Below are 19,852 nucleotides of genomic sequence, written 5' to 3'. Positions count from 1 at the left end.
TTCCCCCAAATGCCCGCGGCACACCTGCAGACCATTCACGGCACACCAGTACGCCACGGCACAATGGTTGAAGATGGCTGATCTAGTAGTTGTGTGCCTGACTTCTGTAAGAGTGGGAGCTCCTCTCTTGATCATGGAGTTGAGGATGTTGCTAGTTATTTGACATAGGGCAGTGGTTCTTAAACTTTTAATACTGCGACCCACTTTTCAGAATGTGAATCTGTCAGGATCCACCAGAAGTGATATTGTGACCAGAAGTGACATCATCAAGCAGGAAAATTTTTAACAATCCTAGGTTGCAATCTTACCCACACTCACCCAGGAGTAAGTCAAATTGAGTACCATTGTTAAAAGCATATATATATTAGTGCATAATCCTAACCCCTTATGTCAGTGCTTTCCAGCACTGACATAAGAGCAGTGAAGCTCCAAGGTAAGGGAACAAACATTCCCTTACTTAAAGGAGGGCTCTGTGAGTGACACTCAACTGCAGGATACAGCACACGTCCCACTGGCACTGCTGGGTTAGGATTGTACCCTTAGCCTGTTAAAAGTACAGATGTGTAACATTTTCCCAAATGCAGTCACATACCATGGCAGTATCAAATCTAATATATTAAAAATAAAATATTGAAATGAATGGGGACCCATCTGAAATTGGCTCATGACCCACCTAGTGGGTCCTGACCCACAGTTTGAAAAACAGTGGTAGGGTCTCTGTTAGGAATTGGAATGCTGCTGTATGCTTTGAGATCTTAAAGTTGGTTGGATGCTTGGAGCATAGTTGTAGGTTGTGTCAGGTGAATACTGGCAGTTTTGTTTCCTGGGACATGGGGGTTTCTGTATGGTCAGATTATTATGAAAATATTTATACAGGTGCAGCCTATTTATCCACAGATTTTTTTATCTGCGGATTTGGATTTGTCTCAGTGGGAATGGGGTGGGGGAGCCGAAAGTCACACCTTTGCCTCCTTTGCCCTGCACTGGCATCTCGCTGCATTTCCAGGTAGCCCAAAACACTGAAAAAAGGCTCTGCCTGGCCCAGGCAGGGAAATAGCCCTTGGGCCCTGGAAGAGGTTCCCCTTGCAAAGGAACAGTAACACTCCTTGAGCCAGCAAAGAGGCTGTAGAGGGGAAGGGGGGACTTGAAAATCTCTGTAGCCAGGACACGTGCAGCAAGGTGGAGCTCTCTCTCTCTCTCTCACACACAAACTCACACACACACACACACAGGGGCAGGTGTGGTAGCAACAGAGGGGATTGCTTTAAAAAACCCAGGGAGTGTTTGCCAAATCCCCCCCCCCATTTACATGGTGCAGGCAATCACACAAGCAAGCCTTCCCATCAAGCAAAGCATGAGATATAGCCTACAAGGCCGATTAACTGGAATGGGGCTTACTTCTGAGTAGAAAAGCATAGGGCTGAATTCTTATAAGATCATCCCAACTGTGAAAGAAGCTGGGCAGCTGGCAACGGGGAGGGCTGAGTACGGAGGGGAGGGGATTGATAACAGCTGCCTTAGTTTCCTTCCATCTTGGAAGTGTCAATCTGCAGTGTATTTGTGTAATTATGGAATTTAGCACACTGCGGTTTTTGTTAATTGTGCTGAATCACGGAATACTAATACTATCCACTGAGGATAAATAGGCTCCACCTGTATACTGCTTTTTTAACAAACATTCATGAAATTCTTTATACAGTGAAATAAATGAAAGATGGGGTTGATGTGTAAATTGGGGGAAATCTGAGCATTTATCCTTACACATTCAGGTTATATGGAATCTCTGCAGTTTGAGGTGTGTGTGCATGTGTGAGAAAAGGAGATTTTGTTTATATCAGAGAGTCTTGTAGCTCCTTAAATGCTAACAAATTTATTTCACCATGAACCATTGTGGACTACAGTCCACTTTATCAAATCCACAGAGCATAATGAACTGTGTCATGAATCTGATGAAGCAGACTATAGTTCATAAAAACTTATGATGAAATAAATGTGAAATGAATGTCTTTAAGGTCGACAAGGCTCTTTTTTTTTGCTACAACAGACTAATGTGACTACCCCATGTTTACATTGTTCTTTTGTTAGCATTAGCCCACTTTGCATTCAGTTCTGTCTGTTCACACTGTAAGTGGAAGTATATCATTTGAAAAGTTAATAAATTAAGGCTGCAATCCTAACCACGCTTTCCTGAGAGTAAGCCCCATTGAACAACAACAACAACAGTATTTATATACTGCTTTTCAACAAAAAGTTCACAAAGTGGTTTACAGAGAAAATCAAATATCTAATGGCTCCCTGTCCCAAAAGGGCTCACAATCTAAAAAGATGCAACACCAGCAGACAGCCACTAGAAAAGACACTGCTGGGGTGAGGTGGGCCAGTTACTCTCCCCCTGCTAAATAAAAGAGGAGCACCCACTTGAAAAAGTGCCTCAACCAGTTAGCAGGGGTTAACATTGAACAAAATGTGACTTACTTTTGAGTAGACCTGGTTAGGATTGTGCCCTAAGGCTGCAATCCTATACAAACTTACCTGAACTTGCTAGGACTTACTTTTGAGTAGGCAAACTTAGGATGTCAACTCAGTCCGCTACACACTTCCCTTGCGGTAAGTCTCATGCATGCCATGGACTCCATGCACAGGATTGTGTTGTATACAGTACTCTACTATCCATTCTTGTTACTTTGTAGGTGAACAGCTGAGGAGTGAGATACCTGTACTTAACATCCAGACTGCCTTTAAAGGAGGACTCAATGTAATTTACCTTAGTTTATGGCAGTTAGCTGCTTTCCAAGCCTTTGTTGTCTATAAGCATTATTGGCCAATAGTTAAAAAAAAAAAAGTTAAAGGCAGAGTTCCATCCATTAAAATTGTTTATATTTTTAGGTTAATTCTATGCTCTCAGCCCAACAAAGTAACATACAGAATTAAAAACATTATAAAACAATCAATTAAAAACTTGTGTATGTGCATGTATACACAGATACAAAAAGCAAAGCAGCCAAAAGGGGGGGAACCAATCAGGAACCACATAATAATTAGAATAGTAACTAAAGGGAAAATGTACTCCAGTCCGAAGGTGTGCCAAAAGAAAAATGTTTTATTAACTGTTTGTAAAACTGTATCAAGTAAGTTTTCTGGTGACCAGAATTATGACAACAGGAGTGCAAAGGTTGTGTCATGAATCTCCATCAATTGCAACTGATGATTGTGAGACCTAGAACATGATATCAACTGTCAGACTGGTTGATGTGCAGAAGGTGGTCCTTTACCTTGGCCCAAAATGTGTAGGGTTTGAAGGTGGTAACTAGCATCTTAACTGAGATTGGAAATGCACTAGGAGTCAGTGTAGATCAGAGGTTCTCACACACTTAGCACCAGGACCCACTTTTTAGAATGAGAATCTGTCAGGACCCACCAGAAGTGATCAAGCAGGACAATTGTTAACAATCCTAGACTGAAATCCTACCACACTTACCCAGGAGTAAGTCCCACTGACTATCATTGTTAAAAGAATATGCATAGTAGCTTGTTAAAAGCACATATCTCCCCCAATTCAGTCACATCCCCTGGGAGCATCAAGTCTAATACATTAAAAATAAAATATTGAAATGAATGGGGACCCACCTGAAATTGGCTCCCTACCCACCAAGTGGGACCCAACCCACAGTTTGAGAAACACTGGTGTAGATCAAACAATAATGAAATCAACAGATTTGTACCATGAGCTGCTGATGGCAGTCTGGCCATAGTATTTTGTGCTAGCTGCAGTTTCCAAACACTTTGCAAAGGCAACTCTCATATACCATGTTTTAATCTAATCTACCATAGTTGTGACTAAGGTATGTGCAACAGTGGCTTGACCTGACTTCAAGGAAGGATGCAGCTAATACACTAGTTCAGTGGTTTAGCACTGGGACCCACTTTTTAGAATGAGAATCTGTCAGGACCCACTGGAAGTGATGTCATGACCGAAAGTGACATAATCAAGCAGGAAAATTTTTAACAATCCAATCCTACCCACTCTTATCCAGGAGTAACTACCATTCACTATCATTGTTAAAAGCATATGCATAGTAGCCTGTTAAAAGTACAAATCTGTAACATTTCTCCAAATGCACTCACATATCATGGTAGCATCAAGTCTAATATATTAAAAATAAAATATTGAAATGAATGGGGACCCACCTGAAATTGTCTCCTGACCCACAGTTTGAGAAACACTGCACTCATTGAAGCTTTGCTAAAACACTTCTGGCGAAAACTGTCAACTGTCAAGCAGCAAGGCTAGATCCAGAGCAGTTCCTAGCTGCAGGCCTGACCATCAGAGAAAGGGCAAATTCTTCCAAAATTGTTACGCCCCCCCCCCCCCCAACCTCAGATCAGCTTTTTCACTGACCAAAAAAACACTTCTGCCTTGTCTGGATTAAACCTCAACTTGTTAACCCACATCCAGTCCATCACAGTTTCCAAATACTACTTCTGAACTTCTGTGGCCACTCCAGGTTCAGAAGGAAAAGAGAAAAAAAACTGGGTATAATCTACTATATATATTCAGGACAAACTAATACAAATCTTAAATCTACTGTATATATTCAGGACAAACTAATACAAATCTTAATACAAATCTTAAATTTTCCTGCTTGCACTGTCAGAGCAAGTGCATTTTAAACAACATATCAGTAAAACTATTACTGGGAGTGTGCAGTTCAATTTACAGCAGAGAGACAAGCAACAAGGAATAATTGTAATGTAAGTGCAGCTGCACATAGTTGCAACCCTATTTACTCAGAAGTAGACCCATTGCTTTCCATGAGTGTTATTCTTAAGTAATGGTGCCTTGGACCTTGTTTCAACTGGAAATGAGGATTACATCCTGGTGTTTTAAAAACCAGACCTCTAAACTGAGGGGTGTGTGAAATTCTTTGAAAATGACCAGGAATTGTTCTGAGGCAGCAGCAAAAAGAAAAAAAAGGAGGCATTTTACCTTCTCCAAATTGGAAGGGAGTTCAAGGTACTTATGGGAGTTGCAGGCTTTGTGAGGAGTACAGGGCTGCACTTCCATGGCTTCCTCATACAAACTACAGTTCTCATAAGGGCCTTCACTTCTCTTCCTGTTTGGAGAAGAAGGTAAAATGGCTGCTTCTGAATACCATAATTATTGGTAAAATTTCTCCTTTTCGTCCACCCCCTGTGTCCTGTGTCTCATCCCAGGCCCACTCCCCTCTTCACCAGACAGCTGCTAAGCTTCCCAGGAGCTTCTCAGAATCTCCTATAAGCTCCTGCTTCACTCACCACATTGACCCATGTATAAGTCGTCATAGGTTTTCAGGCATGATCAATTTTGGGGGGCATGAAGAGAACCAGTGTGGTCATATGAGGAAATTACTGCATATAGTTATTAGCAATCTGGGTTCACATCTGAATTCAGCAACTAAATGTTGAGGAAATGTTTCTGTTTGTTGTCTGAAAAACAAAAGAACTGTACATTGTAAAGCTCTTTTAAGAATGAATGTGCTTTGATTTGTAAATAACTTCATACATAAAATAATCTGCACTATTGACATGACCTGTGAAGGGCAGAGAATGTTCTGTTTATCTTTTGACTTAATGCAGATAATAACACTTAAATTAAAGCCATATTGCTGCAGGGCTGTATTCAGTGCTTAGTGAGGACTGCCATAACACTTCAAACAATTTCAGCTGTTTAATGCTGTGTGTAGCACAGGCGCTATATGGGAAAATGCCTTGTAACGTTTTTGCTGATACCTGGTTTCCTGCTGAGTAAGAACAAAATGAAAGTATGTGTTATGAAGCAAGTGGCAGAAATATTTCATTCTTGAGCACTTGCAGTGTTCGTATAATTGAAACTGCTGTTTTGAATTTGCCTTATGCATTTTATGTGAGCTGTTGTGTAGCAAGAAAGAATGTGATCTGGAAAATCCATGGTTTAAATTTCATCTCAGCTATGGTCTCACTAAATGGTGTTAGACAAGCCATTTATCTCTCAGACTCGGCTCCTCTGTCTGTACAATTATAATGGGGACCTGCTTTTAAAGCGTTGGTTTAAGATTGCTGAGTTTTTTTGATTTACAAAATTTATCTGCTGCTTTTATCCACAAAAAAAAGTTTTCAAAATAGTTTATGTAGTAAAAGAAATTTTTAAAAAGTTTCCCTGTCTCCGATGTGTTCATAGTCAAAGAAGCACAGAAACCATCAAATAACTGCTTTTCCAGTTGCTGTGCTGGGTTGAATACAGCAATTTTTGTGTGAAGTGCTTAGCATTTATATAATGGTTAGAGTATTCCACTTTCTAGTTTTGTTTTGATTTTTAAGAGAAACATTAAAATACAAAGTGCAACAGAAACTATACTGTAAATGAATTACCAGACAGAAAGGACATGTGGTTCTGGATGAAGATAACTACAACAATCAATCTAGTATGTAAGAAACAGAACCTAATTATTCAATAATTTCTCTCAATTTCATCTCCCCTCTCAGAATTGGATTAAATCATTTTTTTTCATATACTTTTGGAGCTTTCATAAGCTAGCCTGCCACGAGCATTTGGTCACTCCTGCTTCCATGTGACATTTGAGCTGTTCCAACTGATCTCATTGGATCAAATTGCAGCGTATATCCTGTTATCAGTTAAATAAAAAGTTTTATTCCAACATACATGAGCAGCAGGACATTTCCATCACATTATACATGAACTGTAGATTTACTATTTGACAGTTCTAGCAAGTGATAGAAAATATTATAGGTTCTCTTGAGTTTTGGAGTAAAGCACCAAAACTCTTTAGATTTTCATCTAAAGATTGGGCTTTTCATCTAAAGATTGGATTTCATCTAAAGATTGGATTTAGATTTTCATCTAAAGATTGGAGATTGGGGTTTCATCCAGATCTAGATAAAGGGGTGGGGCAAAGAGGCCAAGAGGGGTGCACACTAACCACTAGGCACTACTCCCCTTGGTCAAATTTCCTTCTTGTAGGGTCTCTTAATCTGACACCCCCATAGGGAGGGGCACGGATGGCTGATTGACTGAAACAACTTTCTTTTTTAAAAGATTGAATATGGAACTAGGACCTGGAAAGTCCTATCTTTGTTTTGCAATGTAACACAAACTTCTCAGTATCTCAATTATTTGTTGTCTAAGCCTCAGTCTAGTAATAATACTTGTATTAGGACCAGCCAAAATGACAAAAAATTATTTGCAGCATGCCTATAGGACAGTGGTTCTCAAACTCTTTAGCACTGGGACACACTTTTTAGAATGACAGTCTGTTGGGACCCACTGTAAGTGGTGTCATTAACCTGGAAGTGATGTCATGGCCAGAAGATCAAGCAGGAAGATTTTGACACCCCCCATATGACAAATTCAAATCAAATTAAGTGAATTAAAAGTTTAAAATAAGTATAAGTTTATTTAAAATATACAAGAACCTTCCTAACTCTCCCAAGCAGTTGCTGATCTGTTTAAAAAAAGTTCTCCAAACATCCCAAAGGCTGCAATCTGATCCACACTTACATAGAAGTCAGCCTCATTGACTATCATTGTTAGAAGCATATACATATCTAACATAAAAAAATAAAATGCACATTGAAATGAATGGGAACCCACCTGAAATTGGCTCACGGCCCACAGTTTGAGAAACACTGCTTTAGGAGCTTGCCTTCTTGTCCTAAGAGTATTTTTTTTGGGGGGGAGGCTTATTTCATTGGAACTGCAGCACGGAGGGAAGCATCTCTTGTGATACATATAGCTTTACATTTTTGTCAGATTCTGAGTGAATTTGCAGGTAATTTTAAACAACTCTGAGGAGTTCTGAGCAAGCAAAAAAAAATGAGAGATCTTTAAAAAAAATTCTTGGCCATTTTCAGCAATTTCTCACCGTTTGTTGCAGATGAACAGGAGGCCTTGAATTCTATTATGAAGGATTTGGTCGCGCTCCAAATGGGCCGGCGTCACAGATTGTCTGGTTTTGATAGCATGAAGAACAAAGATTCTCCGCACTCAAACAAACAGGTAGTATGCTTCTCATAACTGCCTTTTTAATGGGTATTTGGATCTTATTAATTTTATGTGCTGAGACAAATGAATTTCACAAGGAGCCAAGTGACCCTTCTGGAACTATTGTTTGGGGGTAATTTAAAAAAAGTCTTCTAAAACAGGGGTCTCCAAAGATTTTGTCAGGAGGGCCACATCATCTCTCTGACACTGTGTTGGGGGCCGGGAAAAAAGAATTAATTTACATTTAAAATTTGAATAAATTTACATAAATGAATATATTAGAGAGGGAACATATGAATAAAGGTCTTGCAGTAGCTCAAGGCCTATAAAAGGCCTTGCACAAAGCAATGCCAGCCTTTCCTTCGCTGCCACTGTTGCATCACGGATGTGAAACACCAAGTAGTGGAGGGTGGCCTCGTCCCACAGCTCAGGTGAGAGGTCGAACAGTCGTCGTCACACTGAGAGCAGTTGCATTGGGCCAGCACAGGCTCCAGCAAGTCTCCAGAGGGCCAGAGGCTCATTGGAGATTGGGGGCTCCCCATGGGCCAGATTGGGAGCCCTTGAGTGCCGCAAGTGGCCCCCGGGCTGGGGTTTGGGCACCCCTGCTCTAAAACATCAGCATGTGCTCTTTTTGGTATCCAAAACATTTGCTGTGGAGTTTTCCTGGCCCGCTTTGGCTACTCAGGGTTATAAGATAAAATTCTTCTAATTGCCTATCTTATGTTGATTTGTATGAGTAGGTGTCTTTTAATCATCAAACAGGAGAGCAGGTAATTAATGGTTAATTCCAACTGCAGAAGGCTGGACCAGAGGAAAGAAACAAGCTTCTAGTTCTGACCAGCCAGAAAGCAGGGTCTCTTTGCTGCTTGTGACATTTTTCTGAAGCATTTATTAGTAAATACTGTATATATGTTTTATTTTTACTTTTGCTTCTTTCTCTCCCACCCCACAGCACCACTAGCTATGGGGAAGGGAGCCTGTTACAAAGAAAGGCTGAGACATGGCTGTCATAGCAGTTGGGTGTTGCAGGTTGTCCTGACCCATCCCCCTCTTAAGAGGAAAAGGAGCAGAGCGCTCTTGGTCCCTAGCAGCCTGAGGTCCGCCCGCCCCCCCCCCCAGTAATGTCAGTACAGCCAACATGGTGTTCCCCAGCTGCTCCTTAGCCAGGAGGAAAAGCTGCTTGAAGGAGAGTTGGGTACAGTCTGCTTCCAGAATATGCTATCATCTTTGGAAGGAGGTCTTGTTTCTACCAGGACAGGCCTCTCCCTGCAAGCAACCCTGAATGTCCAGAGTTGGTGATCAGGGCCCCCTACCATTTCCCTCTCAACCTCTCTTTGTCCTAGCCATGGAGAAGTGTTACACTTATAGCAGCAGTTCTCAGACTTAGCACTAGGACCCACTTTTTAGAAAGACAGTCTGTCCGGGACCCGCCAGAAGTGATATCATCAAGTAAATTAAAATAATTATAAATAATAAAATTAAAGTAAAACAAATAAGGGGAAGCCAGCGCCGTTCCACCAAGTGAATTTTCTCTGTAGCATGCCTGCAATAATACCCCCCCCACACACAAAAAAAAATCAGACAGATTTTCAGTCCTACTCAGTGCCTAGTTCAATTTAAGTTCTTATATTTAAACCATATCGCTCTCAGGACCCATCTAGCTTTACAAGTCTTAAAAAGAAAAAAAATTCACCTTACCAGCCCAAGCCTCTGTTTTATTCTTTTGGGGTGGGGGGCTGCCTTCTGGAGCATTTGTAGAGCTCCACTTTTCATCAAATCAGCACCATTTTGCTGGCCTCGCATTCCTCTTTGCCTGACCTGACCACGAGCCAACGCACATTTGCTTACTCGTGAGTAAATGCAAATGTGTAGCTTAGTTTTGCTTTCCATAGGGCTCAATACATTTGTCAGCTTGGACAGAGGGACTTCCTTCTCTGTTGTTTTTTGGGGGCTGTGTTCATCAAATCAGAACCATTCTGGTGTTGGATTCCTCTCAGCCTGCCCTTTCCAATGGACCAAGGCAGGTTAACCTACTCATGAGTAAACATGATATGGCTGTTTCACTTTCCATGGGGTTCCATGCATTTGCCTTCTCAGCTATCAGTTTATCTGCTAAAGCTTTGCGACCCACCAGCAGTCAGGTCACAACCCACCAAGTGGGTCGCAACCCACAGTTTGAGAAACCCTGGCTTACAGGTTCTAACCTGAATGAATTGGTTGCCAGGGACATTATGGCCATTCAGCAAGCACAAGAATCAGACTGGCTACTTTTCAAGCTGGCAAAAGCCTGCAGAGTCGTAGGCATACTTACAGGTACCACTGGCATTCCCTCTCAATGGCACAGGCCCATTGCTCAAATCTGACCCTTAAACGGTCATGCCACCCCTGTTCTTCCGTCCATTGGAAGAGAGCCATTGATTCCCACTTAACAGAAGAGAATCTCAGGGTAACAGATGGGAGAACAAGCAGGGCAGGCAACACTATAGAAGTACAGTATTGATGTGGGTTGTGGTATTTGTGTTTTGTAGTTTCCCCCCAGCATAGGCATAGGAAACTCCTTAAATTTTCCGAGTATCCTGACATAAACTTGTCATCTTCAAGTTTTCTCTTTGTTTTTTGACCTTGAGGTGAACTGGAAAAACAGCTTATAAAATGAGTGTTTGTTGATAATGAGCCCCTCAAGGACTATGTAATTGCTACAGCATTTTGGAGGTAGTAACCCACCAGCTCTTGGGTTAAGGTTCTCTGCGTAATTTCTCATTGTTTTTTGCTAGGACACATTTAAATGAAAAGCCCTAAAATTGAATCTTGTGTCTAGTTGGTGTTAAGAGTTTGGCGTTACAACTTTCACCGTTTTTGCCCAGTTTGGACCAAAGAGGGTTCAAAACAACTGGAACAAATTCACAATGTATTGAAATAATTTATGTGATCATCATAAGAAAAAGGCAGGATAGAATCGAACGGTTTTCACTCCTGTTAGGATGACATACAATTCATCTTTCCGGATTTGGGGACCTTGAACCTCTGATGGGGACCTTGAAATGAGGAAACAGATCAGGGAGGTGACAAGGAAGGACAGGGTTGTAATCATGGGGGACTTCAATTATCCTCATATTGACTGGGTCAATTTGTGTTCTGGACACGATAAGGAAACCGGATTTCTTGACGTGCTAAATGACTGTGGCTTAGATCAGCTAGTCACGGAGCCCACCAGAGGACAGGTGACTCTGGATTTAATTTTGTGCGGTACGCAGGACCTGGTTAGAGATGTAAACGTTACTGAGCCATTGGGGAACAGTGATCATGCTGCAATCCGTTTTGACGTGCATGTTGGGGGAAGAATACCAGGCAAATCTCTAACAAAAACCCTTGACTTCCGACGGGCGGACTTCCCTCAAATGAGGAGGCTGGTTAGAAGGAGGTTGAAAGGGAGGGTAAAAAGAGTCCAGTCTCTCCAGAGTGCATGGAGGCTGCTTAAAACAACAGTAATAGAGGCCCAGCAGAGGTGTATACCGCAAAGAAAGAAGGGTTCCACTAAATCCAGGAGAGTGCCCGCATGGCTAACCAGCCAAGTTAGAGAGGCTGTGAAGGGCAAGGAAGCTTCCTTCCGTAAATGGAAGTCTTGCCCTAATGAAGAGAATAAAAAGGAACATAAACTGTGGCAAAAGAAATGTAAGAAGGTGATAGGGGAGGCCAAGCGAGACTATGAGGAACGCATGGCCAGCAACATTAAGGGGAATAATAAAAGCTTCTTCAAATATGTTAGAAGCAGGAAACCCGCCAGAGAAGCGGTTGGCCCTCTGGATGGTGAGGGAGGGAAAGGGGAGATAAAAGGAGACTTAGAGATGGCAGAGAAATTAAATGAGTTCTTTGCATCTGTCTTCACGGCAGAAGACCTCGGGCAGATACCGCTGCCCGAACGGCCCCTCCTGACCGAGGAGTTAAGTCAGATAGAGGTTAAAAGAGAAGATGTTTCAGACCTCATTGATAAATTAAAGATCAATAAGTCACCGGGCCCTGATGGCATACACCCAAGGGTTATTAAGGAATTGAAGAATGAAGTTGCAGATCTCTTGACTAAGGTATGCAACTTGTCCCTCAAAACGGCCACGGTGCCAGAAGATTGGAGGATAGCAAATGTCACGCCTATTTTTAAAAAGGGAAAGAGGGGGGACCCGGGAAACTATAGGCCGGTCAGCCTAACATCCATACCGGGTAAGATGGTGGAATGCCTCATCAAAGATAGGATCTCAAAACACATAGACGAACAGGCCTTGCTGAGGGAGAGTCAGCATGGCTTCTGTAAGGGTAAGTCTTGCCTCACAAACCTTATAGAATTCTTTGAAAAGGTCAACAGGCATGTGGATGCGGGAGAACCCGTGGACATTATATATCTGGACTTTCAGAAGGCGTTTGACACGGTCCCTCACCAAAGGCTACTGAAAAAACTCCACAGTCAGGGAATTAGAGGACAGGTCCTCTCGTGGATTGAGAACTGGTTGGAGGCCAGGAAGCAGAGAGTGGGTGTCAATGGGCAATTTTCACAATGGAGAGAGGTGAAAAGCGGTGTGCCCCAAGGATCTGTCCTGGGACCGGTGCTTTTCAACCTCTTCATAAATGACCTGGAGACAGGGTTGAGCAGTGAAGTGGCTAAGTTTGCAGACGACACCAAACTTTTCCGAGTGGTAAAGACCAGAAGTGATTGTGAGGAGCTCCAGAAGGATCTCTCCAGACTGGCAGAATGGGCAGCAAAATGGCAGATGCGCTTCAATGTCAGTAAGTGTAAAGTCATGCACATTGGGGCAAAAAATCAAAACTTTAGATATAGGCTGATGGGTTCTGAGCTGTCTGTGACAGATCAGGAGAGAGATCTTGGGGTGGTGGTGGACAGGTCGATGAAAGTGTCGACCCAATGTGCGGCGGCAGTGAAGAAGGCCAATTCTATGCTTGGGATCATTAGGAAGGGTATTGAGAACAAAACGGTTAGTATTATAATGCCGTTGTACAAATCAATGGTAAGGCCACACCTGGAGTATTGTGTCCAGTTCTGGTCGCCGCATCTCAAAAAAGACATAGTGGAAATGGAAAAGGTGCAAAAGAGAGCGACTAAGATGATTACGGGGCTGGGGCACCTTCCTTATGAGGAAAGGCTACGGCGTTTGGGCCTCTTCAGCCTAGAAAAGAGACGCTTGAGGGGGGACATGATTGAGACATACAAAATTATGCAGGGAATGGACAGAGTGGATAGGGAGATGCTCTTTACACTCTCACATAATACCAGAACCAGGGGACATCCACTAAAATTGAGTGTTGGGCGGGTTAGGACAGACAAAAGAAAATATTTCTTTACTCAGCGCGTGGTCGGTCTGTGGAACTCCTTGCCACAGGATGTGGTGTTGGCGTCTAGCCTAGACGCCTTTAAAAGGGGATTGGACGAGTTTCTGGAGGAAAAATCCATTATGGGGTACAAGCCATGATGTGTATGCGCAACCTCCTGATTTTAGGAATGGGTTAAGTCAGAATGCCAGATGTAGGGGAGAGCACCAGGATGAGGTCTCTTGTTATCTGGTGTGCTCCCTGGGGCATTTGGTGGGCCGCTGTGAGATACAGGAAGCTGGACTAGATGGGCCTATGGCCTGATCCAGTGGGGCTGTTCTTATGTTCTTATGATTTGTTGAAATTAAGGTAACATTTCCTTTGCTGAAACCTTGCCCTAAACTTGGAGGGGGTCTTTCCTTCAGAAAATATTTCAAAAGTTTTTTTTCTGTTTGCCTCCCATTCTGACAGAGAAGGTAACTTTTTCTGCTTGCTGACAAGAATGAAATCTCACAGGAAGTTCAGCTTCCCATTTTTATTTCGAAACGTATTATTGTGTTTTTTTATTTTCTTTTAAGAAAAAACACAGTGCCAGCAACTCTACAATAACAAACCAGTATGCTTGTGCAGTGGAGGACAAAAAGGCTCAGGTAAGCAAGACTGTTTTTCCTCTCCTGTACTGGTTGTGAATTGTGATGTGCAGTACTTAGAATGTCAGACTAGGTTTGTGGAGAGCCAGTTTCATGTACCCCTTGGCAATGAAGTTTACTAGGTGATATTGGATGCTTGCTGTTTTTTAACCTAACTTATCTCATTGGGTAGTTGTAAGAATAAAATGGGAGGGGGGGAAGAGAATTATGTATGCTGACTTGAGTTTTTTGACAATGTTCCACAATTGTTGGCTGACTTTGCTCACGAAACCACAACTGTAGTTGTCTCTAAGGGCAGCCCCCTCTTTTCCTCCTCTATGCTTTTCTTTTTTGTGCATCTGGGGAAAGTCATTGGCCAAAGTGCCCTTGGATGCTGTGGCACAGCCCTAGGCTGTCTTCTACTCTGGAGAGGAAAGGGTAGCACAAGGCTTAACAGCATCCAGCAGAGGCATAGAGCCAAGGCTCATTTACCACTCTCTCTGGAAGACACCAGCCCACTTGCCATGGTGAGAGTGCAACCAAAATTGTGGGGGTCTGCTCTCAGGACAAAAAGCAGGATTTAAACATAAGACAGCTATATGGTCACCTGAAAAAGTCAACACAACCATCATTGGCTGCACTCTGGTCTACACTGACCTAATCCTGTAGTTCCCAAACTGGTGGGACCCAGTGACCCACCAGGGGAACTAGAAGCAGGGCATTCTTCCTTAAGGAGAGTGACTCTGCAGTGATGGCAATGACGGTGCTGCAGTGATTGTGCTGCAGCCGCAACCAAGGAACTTCTTACTGTATCTGGGGGGCGCTGGCCTTCCTGGGGATGCGAGGAGCCTGTGGACACCTCCCAAGGCTCCCCAAGTCTCAGAATTTCTAAAAATAGTGATCGCAACCCACTTCTGGTTTTGTGATTGCAAAACCTGGGGACAGGATTTGCAATCGCTATTTTTATAGCGGGTTGTGATCGCTATTTATATACATCCTGAGGCTTGGGGAGCCCTGTGGTGGCATCCATGGGTTCCCCATACCCCCCTGGGAGGACAGCCGTGCCCCTGGTAATTACAAAAAAAAACCCTTTCATCCCTGCAGGGGCGCAATCCTGGTAATTGCATCAATGTCTTTCCACTTCCCCACAAATACTTACTAGAATCCCAACCTCTCTGTAGAAGTTTAGGAACTACTGCCCTAATCTGAAATTCCAAAGCTGAGTAGTAATTTTCTTTTGAGTTTCTTTTGGGGGTTGAACAAGTTGAAAACCAAACATTCCATCTTCTGAAAGTTGCTTCTGAAAGAAACCTAGGTCTGCATAATGTTACTTTTCTCACATCAGAATATTTGAGAAAGTGTTCATATAAATTATCTGAGCTATAGATTATTGTTCTCTGGTCAGGAAGCCCATTTGTCATGATTAAATAATGTACCTCCTGTATCTTTGTGGGAATATGATGTGCTGGCAGAGAAAGAATAGATCTCTTTGAACAGCCTTCTGCACCACTGAATCTGCCAAACATTTCCTTTTGCTTAAAAGTGCATTTCTTGGTTATAGAAGTAGGTGATAGTTCTACAGGTCTGCTTGCCTGTTGTCTGTTCAGAGCTTCTGCAGTTGGCTTAACCCATTTTTGTCCGACCCACAGGTATACGTATTTGGTCCTTGTTGTGTATATGCAACGTTGGGCAGAGATGGCTTAATCTATCTGGTTAACAATTAAATCAGGGAGAATGCAGATTGTAGCAAAGATTGGTTATTTTGTGATATTTATGCTAGGTGCTACACAGAACAGAGATATGAGATAATCTTGGTGCAGGTGATGCTGCTTTTTTATTTGTTCAGTCGTTAAGTCGTGTCCGACTCTTTGTGACCCTATGGACCACAGCATGCCAGGCCCCCCGTCTACCACTAACTTCTGGAGTTTGTCCAAATTCATGCTCATTGCCTCCGTGACACTATCTAACCATCTCATCCTCTGCTGTCCCCCTTTTGCCTTCAGTTTTCCCAGCATCAGGGTCTTTTCTAAAGAGTCCTCCCTTCTCATTAGATGACCAAAGTATTTAAGCTTCAGCTTCAGCCCTTCCAGTGAACAGTCAGGTTGATTTCCTGTAGGATTGACTGATTTGATCTTCTTACAGTCCAGGGGCTCTCAAAAGTTTTCTCCAACACCATAATTTGAAAGCATCTGTTCTTCGGCACTCAGCCCTCCTTATAGTCCAGCTCTCACAGCCCTCTCACAGCCATACATTACTACAGGGAAAACCTTAGCGTTGACTATACAGAGCTTTGTTGACAACGTGATGTCTTGGCTTTTCTTTAAGTTGTATAGACTTATTATAGCTTTCCTCCCAAGAAGCAAGCCTCTTTTAATTGCTTGACTGCAATCTCCGTCTGCAGTGATCTTGGAGCCCAAGAGGGTAAACTCTGTCACGGCTTCCATTTCTTCCCCTTCTTTTTACCATGAGGTGATGGAACCAGATGCCATGATCTTAGTTTTTTAAATGTTAAGTTTCAAACCACATTTTGCTCTTTCCTCCTTCGCCCTCCTCAAGAGGTTCTTTAGATCCTCCTCACTTTCTGCCATTAGAGTGGTATTATCTGCTATCTGAAGTTATTGATATTTCTCCCTGCGATCTTAACTCCAGCTTGTTAACTCTGAATCTCTACATCCAGCACAGCCTTTCTCATGATGTACTCTGCATATAAGTTAAATAAGCAAGGTGACAATATACAGCCTTGTCATACTCCTTTCCCTATTTTAAACCAATCAATTGTTCCATATCCAGTTCTAATCTGCCGCATACAGATTTCTCAGGAGACAGATAAGGTAGTTTGGTACTCCCATTTCTTTAAGCAGTGTTTCTCACACTTTTAGCACTGGGACCCATTTCTTTAGAATAAGAATCTGTCAGGACCCACCAGAAGTGATGTCATGACCAGAAGTGACATCATCAAGTATGAAAATTTTTCAACAATCCTAGGCTGCAATCCTACCCACACTTACCCAGGAGTAAGTCCCATTCACCATAATTGTTAAAAGCATATACAGAGTGGCCTGTTCCATGTACAGCTCTGTAACAGTTCCCCAAATGCAGTCACATAGCATGGTAGCATCTAGTCTAATATATTAAAAATAAAATATTGAAACGAATGAGGACCCACCTGAAATTAGCTCGCAACCCACCTAGTGGGTCCCAACCCATAGTTTGAAAAACACTGTCATTAAGACCTTGCCACAATTTGTTGTGATTCACACGATTGAAGGCTTTAGCATAGTCTATGAAGCAGATGTTTTTCTGGAACTCCCTTGCTTTCTCCATAATCTAGTGAATGTTTGCAATTTGATCTCTAGTTCCTCTGCCTCTTCAAAAACCAGCTTCTGGTTGTTCACATATTGCTGAAGCCTTGCTTGTAGGATTTTGAGCATAACCTTGCTAGCATGTGAAATAAGCACAATTGTGCAGTGGTTTGAACATTCTTTGGCATTGCCTTTCTTTGGGATTGGAATGTAAACCAATCTTTTCCAATCCTGAGGCCACTGTTGAGTTTTCCAAATTTGCTGGCAGATGGAGTGTAGCACTTTAACAGCATCATCTTTTAAACTTTTAAGGTACTCAGCTGGAATACTGTCACCTCTGCTAGCTTTGTTGTTAGTGATGCTTCCTAGGGCCCACTTCATACTCCAGGATGTCTGGCTCAAGTTCAGCCATCACACCATTGTGGTTATCCAGGGACATTAAAATCTTTCTTGTATTATTATTATTCTTTAGAGTTCTACTGTGTATTCTTGCCACCTCTTCTAAATCTTGTCTTCTTCTGTTAGGTTCCTACCATTCTTGTCCTTTATCATGCTCATCCTTGCAAGGAATTTTCCTTTGATATTTCCAATTTTGTTGAAGAGATCTCTAGTCTTGCCCCTTCTATTGTTTGCCTCTATTTCTCTGCTTTACATCTCTTTAATGTGTCTTGTATGTGTCTCATTATTTCTTGTATACATCTCTTGTATGTGTCTCATTGTTTCAAAATCAAGTGAAATTCTAGGTAATTATTTTCATTTCATGTTACTTTTTAAATCATTTATTGTAGTAACACCAGGATGAAACAACCAAACCATACATGCTGTGAGCTGTTGTGTGTAAGGAGCACAACCCAATTCATTGCTTAGCATCATGGGTGTCATATATGAAAGTCTAAAAGCCCACCACACTTCCCTTCCCAATAACTGTAACCTTTTAAAAATGTTACTGTTGCCTAGAAAACACAATCTGGAGGAAAACTCCATCAGGTTACAAGCCTTGATGGGTATGTGCAGTCTGAGATTAGCTAGTTACTCATCATGAGGGCTGGGCATGAATTTTTTTCTGTCATCCAAATTGGCCTTGAATGTCGGTGTTTTTGCCTACCCCAGACTAGTGATAGAAGAATGGTGTGTTCACTAGGTTTCATGTTTTTAAAATCGGTTGCTTGTGTTTTAGTGGCCCAAGTTATACCGAAGCCAAGCCACAGTCTGGTATTGGGGGGGGGGGGTGAGGCGAACGTAAATAAAATGCTAAATGCAAGGGAGTGGCAGCAAGATGCAAATATCTTGTCTTCTGTGTGCTCCCTGAGTCATCTGGTAGGCTGCTGTGACATAGAGGAAGCTGGACTACATGGGCCTGGGCCTGGGCCTGATCCATTAGGACTCTTCTCATGTTCTTAATCTGTAGTTGTATATGTAGTTGTATATTTTTTTCAGTAACACTTTCTATTAGTTGTTCGTTACTTTTTTTTTAGATCTTTTTTGGCAGACCCTGTTGAGGCCAGGGTCCAGAGCTGTGCATGGCAAATTCCTGTGAGGGTGTCCTGCTACCACTGCTCCCTACCACTGCATAACCATGTGCTTGTGGAGGTGCAGCAGTGGCCCATCTTCTTACCACAGTGTCATTTCACAGTTCCCAGGTGCCTGGCACTACATTGGGGAGTTGAGCATCCAAGAATTGATAAACAACTCAAGGGAAAGGAAGAGGACAGTGCTGTAGCTTGTTCCCCAGTGTCTCCTGGTAAGCCTCCCCATAGGCTCTGGGTACCTGCTGACTTACTGGAAGGCACTGGGGAGAACTAGCAGCAATGGACCATTCTCTTCTTCCCCCCAGGTCATTTTGCAAATCCTGCTACAGTTGCTCGCCATCATCCCTTGATATCCTGTCCAGGTCCCAGTGCTGAAGTTTACCAGGAGGTGGTGGAGGACAGATGGCAGCAGTTAGATGATTGCGGAGTCTTTGGAACAGTCCTTCCTGATACTGATGCCATAGTTTTTCCCTTACATTTGAGCAGTGTGGGAGGCAAGAGGGACTGATTGGCTCATAATGCCAAGATTGATCCCTAATACCGTCTGTTGTGGCTGAAGGCAACCTGCTATCTTTTTGCAGTCGTTGAGACAAGTGGTTGTGGCTGGAGAAGAGATATACTGGTAGTTATCTCTAATTACCATGGGATTTTTTCTGCTCTCAGTTTCTCGCATTAAAGACAAATAGCAGTAGCAGTGAAAGATCAGATACTGGTAGTTCTTTACATTTGCTCATTGAGAAACAATTGTCCCTAGTTAGTTTTGTAAACCCCATCTTGCAAGAAGTACCACAGATGTAGTAGCATATTTAGCGAAGTCATGCTGTTGAAATGGAGGTGGAGAGAAGTAGAACAGGAAGGGGCAAGCAGTGCATGCCTACACATGCTCAAGCTATGTATGTTTACAGTGATTTGACTAAGAAGCTGGATTTGTTTAGGTTAGGTTTGTGGAAGTTAACCCAATCAGTTGTGGATGCTGGAAATAAGCCTTTGTTTTGAAGGAGGACAGAGATTATTTCTACAGTCCATTGTCCTTGAGTAATTGATCAAAGAACATTTCCA

The 19,852-nt window shown here is 42.5% G+C and overlaps 1 protein-coding gene across 2 annotated transcripts in view; it reads left to right on the top strand.

The window, feature by feature from the left end:
• The window catches only part of MAP3K3 (mitogen-activated protein kinase kinase kinase 3), a 59,542-nt gene that overhangs the window by 893 nt on the left and 38,797 nt on the right, over positions 1–19,852 (top strand). The window contains exons 2-3 of one of the 2 annotated variants that reach the window (XM_066627901.1): positions 7,911–8,032; positions 13,912–13,983. In XM_066627901.1, the coding sequence (XP_066483998.1) occupies positions 7,911–8,032; positions 13,912–13,983 (194 nt within the window). Of the gene's footprint in view, positions 1–7,910; positions 8,033–13,911; positions 13,984–19,852 lie in introns of those variants that run through there. The other variant, XM_066627902.1, reaches the window with a different exon arrangement.

The sequence above is a fragment of the Tiliqua scincoides genome, chromosome 5 (genome assembly GCF_035046505.1).
Source record: "Tiliqua scincoides isolate rTilSci1 chromosome 5, rTilSci1.hap2, whole genome shotgun sequence".
Classification (NCBI taxonomy): Eukaryota; Metazoa; Chordata; class Lepidosauria; order Squamata; family Scincidae; genus Tiliqua; species Tiliqua scincoides.
Note: the sequence above shows the minus strand (reverse complement) of the source record. Positions and strands in the feature narration are given on the sequence as shown.